Raw genomic sequence first — 9,927 nt, 5'->3', positions numbered from 1 at the left:
ATACTTATCATTGCAGTTTATATAGCCAGAGAAAATGAAGATTGTTGGATTCATTTGCACAAGAAGAATGCTTCATATTTGTTATCATAGAAACAACTACACAGAAATCAAGAGAAATTCGGAAATATAGGTTTTTTTTCATGGACAGAATCTGGCCAACCAAGTCCCAGGTGCATTTTTTTGATGTAACAACAAAGTAAAACGGAGAGAGGCCCCTACAAAATCTGTCTTTATTCAGCATGAAATAGAAATGACATCACGCATTTTATGATATCACAGCACTGAAGATGACCAATGTGAGAGATTGAAGAAATTCTTGTGTATATAGAAGAAAAAAAAAAAAAAAAGCGTACTGAACACGTACTCCATAGGCATAAGCCAGTACAGTGTCACAAATAGCAAGCTATCGCTGGGGCTTATTTATCAACACTGGGCAAATTTGCCGTGGGCAGTAACCCATAGCAACCAATTAGTGATTGGCTTTTTTTTAGCCAGCTGCAGAGAGAAAAATAAATGCAACAATATCATTGGTTGCCACCTGTTACTGCCCACAGGTAAATCTGCCCAGTGTTGATAAATGATCCCCGCTGTCTTTATACCTCACTAAATGATAATGCGGTTACTCCAAATAGCAGCATGTACTGGAGAGGTTATTTACAGTCTCAGTGTGCAACACTTGCGCAATCATCTCATAGAAAAATCTGACGTCGGAGGGATTAAGGAGGCTTATATGAAAAGGATATGATTTTAATAAATAATCCATCTTCTAATTAAAAGTTCCCCTTTAAATTAACCTTTAGTAGGATAGAGATGGACCTGTTCTAAGCAATGTTTCTATTGATTGCTATTATCAGGGGCACCAAAAAGCCACTCCTGGTAATTTAAAGAGCTGGATTTCCATTTTATTATAGGAATTTCAACTCTTCTAGTGCAGAGTGCGCTATTGCGCTCGCTAAACTAGTGATGTAGCCCCTTTGACACAAAAAAGTAAGCACGGAGGGACAGTATCCCCTAGGCTGCCTCAGGGCCGCACTAGGGGCCAAAACACATCTGACTATGATTGTTGAACTATAAGCCTTCCTATTCTGCCTAATAATGCTAAATGGTTGATGGGTCATTGACCCAAGAAAACCTCTGTGATTCTTACTTCTGTTGTTCCTATGTTTATTGCTTATTTTTCCCATTAGGTCCCACTACTATTCACTCATTCAGGTTTCCTAACTGCTGCCTGGTTGCTAGGGTACTTATGCTAGGCATCTAGCAGCATAATGTCCAAGCCCGAGAGCCTCAAAACAAGAAACAATTCAAAATCCACAGAATAACCATTGAGGGTTATGTAATAAAAGGCACTTAGTTTGCCCAGGTGCAGTAACCCATAGCAACCAATCAGCAGGTAAAATGTACTGGTCACATGTTTAAAAGCAAGCATCTTATTGGTTGCTATGGGTTACTGCTACTGGGCAAACTTTATGCTATTCATTGCATATGGAGGATTGTCTTCGAATTCTTCGGTTTCCACTCTACCCCATACTAGAAGTTCATTTTAAGGTTGAACTACCCCTTTAGGGAATTCAAAAATCCACCACATTCATTTTACCAAAATTCAAATATTGAATAATAAGTGCATAAATACTGTAATCAAACGTTGATCTGTGTTATTCTAGCTCAGGAGACTTCAGTCAATCACAGACATTTGTAAGTTCCCTGATTTCAAAGATGGTACATATAAATGACGTCCCTTATTGAATGACTTTGTGTCGAAACATGGGGCTTATTTGTTGCTCAAAACCTTCACCGTTTCATGTCCATAATGGTAATAGCTGTATGCCGAGGCAGCCGTTGTAAAAGCAGTGACAAACCTGAAGAAAAAAACAAAACAAAACTTGAACTAATATTTTGTCCATTTTGTTTTAATCCCAAACTTCTGTAGCAAAGCAGTAATAAGCCCGCCAACTTTTACTTTAAAGGAACAGTTTAGTGTAAAAATGATAGACTGGGCAAAAATAGGGTAACAATAGACAGACTGAGCAAAATAAAACATGTTTTCAATATAGTTAGTTAGAAGAAAACGGCTCTCGAAGCACCACGGACTGCCAGAGACTAAGTAAAAATCCAATCTTTATTCACATCCTTTTAAAACCCAGAACGCCTGACACGTTTCGTGCATTCATGCACTTAATCATAGGCAAGTTTATGACTCCTACTTTGAATAGGTGTGTGTGTGTTGAGGTTAATATAGTTAGGCATGTATGTAATGTAGTTAGGCAAAAATGTAATCTATAAAGGCTGGAGTGAGCAGATGTCTAACATAATAGCCAGAACACTACTTCCTGCTTTACAGCTCTCTAAGTTGTTAGCAGTCAGTAACCAATCATAGACTTGAGGGGGGCCATATGGGACATAACTGTTCAGTTAGTTTGCATTTGAATCTGACCTGCACGCTCACAAACTAACTGAACAGTTATGTCCCATGTGCCACCCCCCATAAGTCTAAAGAAAGGAAGAAGAGTTCTGGCTATTATGTTAGACATCTGCTCACTCAAATCTTTATAGATTACATTTTTGCCTAACTAACTATATTGAAAACACTTTATATTTTGCCCAGTCTATTTTACCCACTTTCATTTTTACACTGAACTGTTCCTTTAAGGAGATGAGAAAAGGCACCCAGATAAAGCCAAGGAGGGAGTCTGAGTAAAACAAACCCACCGTGATTTATATTTATTTTTTTAATTGTGCCCTTCCCAAACAACATAAATCTCCACAGTCAGATGCCCATTTGCCATATAGCTAACGTGAGAAAGGAGAAGAGTGCAGTGTGCTTAGCAGCTGCCATGTCTGGGTGCATCACATCTGTTGTGCAGACTCTCAGGCTTCGATTGGTGAGAAGCATGCACACACACAGCCAATCAGGTTCTAGATTGCAGGACACGTGCTCCTAGTCAGTGGTCCAGAGATGCAACCAGACATTGCAGCCAAGCTAACTGTGCTACTATGCATTAACCGCCAATATATGGGGTCAGCTGTTGGTGTTTTGGGGAAGGGGGTTTATTTTTAAACAACTGTCAAGGGGTAACCTGATCTCCTGTAGGGCTGTGGCACACGGGGAGAAGTTTTCTCTCAAGGCAACTTTGGGAAATCGTGGAGCCGCGTAAGCCATCCCACCGGCGATTTACATTTTCGTCGGTGGGATGGCATTTCAGGGAGATTAGCCGCCGCGACAGGGAGATTTGTCGTGGGCAACTAATCTCCCCGTGTGCCGCAGCCCTTAAGTGAACCAAAGCCGTACCTGTAAACCGTTTAAAGGGTGACTATCCATTTATCTCTATCAAGAGAATTTGGGTACTCTAATCTTTGTATATATAAACTGCAGCCTATGTGCTGCCCTGAATCATTTCTGTAGGTGATTGCCCCTCCTGGGATTCCATATTAGTCTGAAGGGACGTTTTGCTCTAAAGGCCAAGTAAAGACTTCACTGCCTTGTTCTACTGACTTATAACTTTTTTTTTTCCTGTGGCTGAAACGGAGCAACTTACCAAAGTGTTTGGAGATAGATGCTATCCACATAATTAAAGACAGGAGCTGCTAATGATGCTGCTACCAAAATTAACTGTACAGCCGTATTCATCTATAGGAAACAAACACATTACTTATTACAACTTGCAGGATGGACGGGTAAATAAAGGGCAGACATCTAAACAAACACCTATACTGTACATACATAAGAACTGTTTAAAATATATTATTTCACCCAACCCAGGATGGGCAGTGTTGCCACCAATATAACTAATGAGGGATAGAACTTAGTAGAGAAGCATCAGTAGGAGATCCCTGCACAACACGAGTTCTGTTTGCCAGCAGCAACTGCAAGGGGCACTCATGTTACACATGTATAATAGCAGCATTGACTGCTAATCATAATAACAAAATGCAAAAACACAATTGTTAGGGTAAAAAGTAAACACGCTGAGTGTATTGTGACCAATTTTATATTAAGTTGCCTTGTAAGGTTTGCGTTCCCCTTTAACTCATCACCAGATGGTGGTACTGACACTGCCCAGCCAGAGTGTGTAATAACTCCTTCCAATATGAATAAATGCAAAACAAGAGGCCATGTCTTCATATTCATAAGCAATAGGAATCCTTATAATCATCTTATATTGACCTTTGGGACAGGAGCAAAGCCTTACCTTACTAATAAACGTTGGCTCCAACCGAGCTGTTACGTAGCAAGGGTTAAAGTATCTACTAACTGTTCTCTGTAGAATAGACAAAATTTAAATGTAAATAATATTTCAGTTAATAGAGATACAAGAGGAAAGAAGAACCTCCCCCATTCCAATAAGACACACCCACACAAAGTACATATACAGGATCCCTTATCCAGAAAGCTCCAAATTAGAGGAAGGCTGTCTCCCACAGACTCCATTTTGATCAAATAATTTTTAACAATGATTTATCTCTGTAATAACAAAACAGCCCCATGTACTTGAGCCCAAGTAAGCTATAATTAATGCTTATTGGAGGCAAAACAATTGGGTTTATTTAATGTTTAAGTAATTTTTATTTTAGTAGACAAACTCTGGTGATCCAAGTTATGAAGAAACACCTTATCCGGAAAACACATTCTGGATAACAGGTCCCATACCTGTGCCATGAGCTGTTAATACCTTGATGCCTTTTGTAATTGGCCACTTACCGGAGGTGGGAGGGTTTTGTATCGCACATAGAAAACAGCAGCAATCAGTGCAATGTCCCTTAATATGATCATGATGGTAAGAGGAACTAAAAGATGAAGAGAGAGAGAGTGTTATTAGTCATTTAGATAAAGTTTACAATAACAATATATATATATATATATATATATATATATATATATATATATATATATATATATATATATATATATAGGGGTGGGGTGGCTCTACAGAATCAGTACACAGCTTTAAAGATACCTGGGATTGTGCATGGGGTACGGTGCCGTTATTGTACTTATATTTGGTCCACAAACAGAGATTTATAAATATACCTGTAACTTTTCTTTGATAGAGGCTTATGGACTACACCAGTGAATAGCAGCAGAGACAGAGCTATACAAGGCAAAGTACCCTATTACTGTACTGGGCTTGCACAAAGGATGCTGGGGTACCATAAGAGTATGGCACCGAGAATAAAAGTATCCATACTAGGGTGGCATTACCTTTCTTTGTCCTTTATGAGCACATATATAAAGGTGCATAATCTGAGCTGCACCACACCAAACACCCCCACTTAAACACCACAGTTCCCCATGCAAAATCCTGTGTATTAGTACGGCTGTGCAACAAACTGAAGTGAGAGTATAGGTGGGGTAGAATAAAATAAAAAAAATATTTAAAAATAAAGAGTTGATGGGAACATACTGCTCTATCTCCTAAAGCTAAAATAATGCCACTTATTCAGAGTTTAGCGGGAGCTGTAAAGCAGCGCATTGAGCAAATACACACCTGGAATAAGGTTTGCGTAGGTCAGGCACACATACAGTACGCTGATGAGTATTTTATCAGCCAGTGGGTCGAGAGCACTTCCCAGCGCAGACTTCTGATTGGCCCAGTTCCTCGCAATATACCCATCCAGCTAAAGACCCATACAAAGGAAGAAAGAAACTGTTATTTCAAGTTCCAAACTAATAGGTACTGCTGAGGTACTGGGATATCAGGAAACCAGGCCACTGGTATAAAGTGGGAGTGCCAGTCTAACCCCTGAGGGAACGTGCTGACCAGGGCCAACACTTGGGCCAATGAAAATGTTCATATAGCATTACAGGAAGTGCATAGAAAGTGCACAGATAGTGAGGGTCACTGGCCTTTGAAGAGAACTGCTGAGGTGAAACCCTGCGTAGCAGTATAAAACTGTTAATATCTCAGAAACTACTGTAAATAAAAAATCTTGGCCTACAATGCATTAAAACATCTTGATCAAAAACTCACCAAATCTGTAATGCCAGCAAAAACAAAGAGGCCAAGTGCAAGGTTAAAGTCTTCCCCTACGACAAGGTAACCCAGCACGGGCGACAATCCAATCCGAGTCATGGAAAGTAAATTTGGGATCGTCCATGGGTTTTCATACTGCAACGTACAAACAGAACACACAAACTTGTGTTCAATATTTTATTTTATTTGGCTGTGTGGAAGCACAACGCCATTACATACAGGATTAGCTTGTATTCCGGCCACATTTCCTCGCCTATGGAGACGATGCCAGCACATAGTAGCGGAGCTGTACAAAGGAACGGCTGGTAGATATCTGCTCCTGCCCTTGCCTAGCTGATCATGGGGACTGGAAAAGCCCAATAGACAGGGGCCACAGATGAAGCCTGGAGGCAATGGGTCAGTACTGGCAGTCAGAGAGCCCTTCCGCTTACATACTGATACCCTGCCAGGCATCTACACCCCTCACTGCGTGGCACTGCGTGCGGGCATACACCCTCCCAGGGCGGCAAGTCAGGCTCAGACCTTGGCTATACACCTGTTATACTGGGTGTAACCGAGACCTGCCCACAGCCGGGATCTAAATCCTAAATATGTCCTTATTCTGACCTTGGCTGCTCAGTTCCCACTAAAGGGGAGATGTCATTGGCTCAAACCCAAAGGCCGGATCTGTATTCAGAGGAACCCGACACATTCCAACTGTTTCTATCTGAATTCCCTTCTAAATAAATGGGAAGTTCCCCTTTAAACAATGGTAAGTGCCTTGTAGAGGGGCCTATAATCAGCGAGTGAGTTATTGCTTCCATTACTTTTCCATTACTTGCCCTTATTGCTTTATCTGCTGCCTAGTTGCTAAGGTACTTGTACCCTAGCAACCCGAAAGCTGTAGAAACGAGAACAGCCTCATCCTTGTAGTAATAGCTGCACTATGAAGCGACCTCCCCCACTGCCCCTATAACTTTATGGCTACTCGGGACTACAAATCCCGTCATGCTGTGCAGGCTCCGTGAGAGGTGGGGAATCCCGTACGTACCAGCTCTGCCAGCCCCCCCTTGGCACTGCCCGGCTCCCCTTGCGGCCTGTCCGAGTGTAGGAGTCCGACTCGGGAGCTGATGGCGGGGAGGCTGCGGGGGAAGGTGCGGGGCAGCGGGCCAGTGAGTAGGGTCCGACCCCCGACCCAAGGCCGCTCCGGGCCGCACAGCTGCCGGCACCTGAGGGCAGTAACTCGCAGCACATGGCGGCCCCGGCTCCAGCTCTCCGCTATGACATGTCTGCCTCTCAGCGCAGCCAGCGGGGACCTGCCCAGGAACAGCGCCAGCACCGACATGTCTCCCTCACCCCCAGGGGGCTCAGTGTTTCGGGAGCAGCAACAGCCCCTCGCCTTCCTGCAGCGGGGGTTCCGCCATCCTTGCCATACGGCACAGCGCGACTTACGGCAGGCCGCCTAGTGTCAGCAGCCGGGAGGTGCGAGTGGGACGGGGGGGCGGCGCTCCTGCAATACAGATTAAAGGGGAACTGGCATCAAAAACCCCATCCTACAAGCGCCTGACTATAGTGTAGAGTAGATACGAGCAATAACATTGTTTGTCTTTAAATAAACCATTCCGTTTGCTACATTTTTACTTTAGCGCTCCCTGTCATATTAAGCCGCAAGTTGATTGCTCTCCGTGGGTCCTAGTATTTCCCTAGCAGTAACCTATAGTCGCCGACTCCCTGCTGCTCTCTGTATAGGCGCCCGAGTCAGACAAAGTCCTGTGGCTCTTACATCCCACACAGGAAGGGGCAGTTCTAATGGGGGCAGTTCTAATGGGGGCAGTTCTAGGGATGGCATCGTGGGCAGTGTAACTACTCTGTGCTGGGACCCACTGCATAAAAACCTTTAAAAGGGCCCGGCACAGAGTAGCAAACTTACTCAGTCTGGTCTTCTTTCATCATAAAGTTAATAAAGGTGAATGACCCCTTTAATATACTGTAGCACAGCTGGTGGCCCCAAGCCCATGTTACAGATCACTTCAAAGTTTCATCCTTAGAGTCCAGTCTGTCTATATATATATATATATATATATATATATATATATATATATATATATATATATATATATATATATATATATATATATATATATATATATATATATATATATATATATATATATATATATATATATATATATATATATATATATATATATATATATATATATATATATATATATATATATATATATATATATATATATATATATACAGAAACAGAAAGGAGCACACCCATCAGGCAAACAAATGCCCTCGGTGCTGGTCAAAAAAATTTAATAAGCAAACAGAGTACCGCACACATAGGGACTTTATGAAAAAACAAAAAAGGTTTATTGAAAGAGATTCGACGTTTCGAGCACCAAACTGTGCTCTTCCTCAGGGACAAACCCCTGAGGAAGAGCACAGTTTGGTGCTCGAAACGTCGGATCTCTTTCAATAAACCTTTTTTGTTTTTTCATAAAGTCCCTATGTGTGCGGTACTCTGTTTGCTTATTATATATATATATATATAGCAAAAAAAGGTAAAGTTGTGCTCAACCACTAAATTTTAAACCATTAGGCGGGGGTGCAATGAGGTTGTGACCACAAAATACATATAGACAACAACAAGAGATCCTCTGCACTCACCCATTATCAATATATAGAACATTAAGACATTAAGCTACTAAGAAATGCCCTTCCCTTTAAGCAAAACAGGGTTGAGCCCAACTTTCCCTTTTTTTGCTATAGCTTATACAGGAGCAGTGGCCCGCTCCTTGTTGTAGCTCCCACCCTTCCCAGCTGCAGTCAGGTGATCCCAGTGGAGCCAATAAAAGGGCAACCATATGGGGGTTTTAACCTTGAAAGCAAGAAAGTTGCAGGTAAAACTTAGTCCCTTGGCTAAATGTATATTGAAGCAGTAGAATTGTTAATGAATCGCATAAGTCAGTGTAGGAACTGGCCAGAAGGGATGACTGTGACGCAGTTGGCCAGTTTGAAGTATATTGCAATATATGGACAAACAATCCCTGTTTTGCTTAAAGGGAAGGGCATTTCTTAGTAGCTTAATGCACCGAATGTCTTAATGTTCTATATATTGATAATGGGTGAGTGCAGAGGATCTCTTGTTGTTGTTTCTATATATATATATATATATATATATATATAACAGCCCCAGAAACAGAATTCTGCATAGGAGTGAATATATTTTTGCCAAAAGCCAGTGGCACCGTGTACAAACGTGAGAAAACAAATACCTGTAGCATCTGACTCTTCCCTAAACCAGGGTCTCCTACCACAAGTATATGGGGATCTCCTCCCATGGGAATCCTGTTTTTATCATCTGCATACTTCTGGCAGCCCCCAAAAAGTGCTAGCTGTGACTAACTACATAATGTCTATATATTGTAGGACAAAGTGAGCTGAAATAAGTAAAAAAAACAGAAACCTGTTGTGAAAAAAACCCAATATTTCACTCCATGACATATATGCCAAGAGAATAAGTGAGTATGCCCCCATGTATTATACACTGGGTATATCACTTATTCCTGGACTTTTGTGCTGTTAATAAAAAAAGAAAGTCTAGTCCATAATTTAATGTGAATATATTCAGGGGAGGCATGTACACTAGGGATGAGCGTTGATTTTAGTGGTTTTATTGGATTTTAGCAATTTTATTGCCTTTATCCTTTGTTGTCACTGCTTTATCATCAGGAGTCCATAATGCCCGGGGGATTGTCTGTGAATGGGTAATCTACCTCGCATGGAGGAGCTTCACTTTCCCTGTTGCCCTTACATTTTTTTTTTTAGTAATTAAAACAACAGACAGTATGTTCAGCCCAAGCCCTATTTATTGCACTTTTATATAACTTTTTATCTATAGAATTATAGGAATGTCATCTCTCAAAGAGCCCACTGTAAATAAATAAGTAAAAACTTTATG

General features: G+C 41.4%; 1 protein-coding gene across 1 annotated transcript; it reads right to left on the bottom strand.

Annotated features, from left to right (window-relative positions):
* Positions 1–213: 213 nt before the first annotated feature.
* On the bottom strand, positions 214–7,373 carry crls1 (cardiolipin synthase 1). The gene is given in 7 exon segments (NM_001079374.1): positions 214–1,859; positions 3,537–3,628; positions 4,191–4,259; positions 4,700–4,785; positions 5,487–5,616; positions 5,970–6,107; positions 7,003–7,373. Coding segments are annotated over 7 exon segments (897 nt in total). The 5' UTR covers positions 7,297–7,373; the 3' UTR covers positions 214–1,771.
* Between the last annotated feature and the right edge of the window lie 2,554 nt (positions 7,374–9,927).

The sequence above is a fragment of the Xenopus tropicalis genome, chromosome 5, assembly GCF_000004195.4.
Source record: "Xenopus tropicalis strain Nigerian chromosome 5, UCB_Xtro_10.0, whole genome shotgun sequence".
In the NCBI taxonomy this organism is placed as follows: domain Eukaryota; kingdom Metazoa; phylum Chordata; class Amphibia; order Anura; family Pipidae; genus Xenopus; species Xenopus tropicalis.
This window is presented reverse-complemented; position numbering and strand designations above follow the sequence as displayed.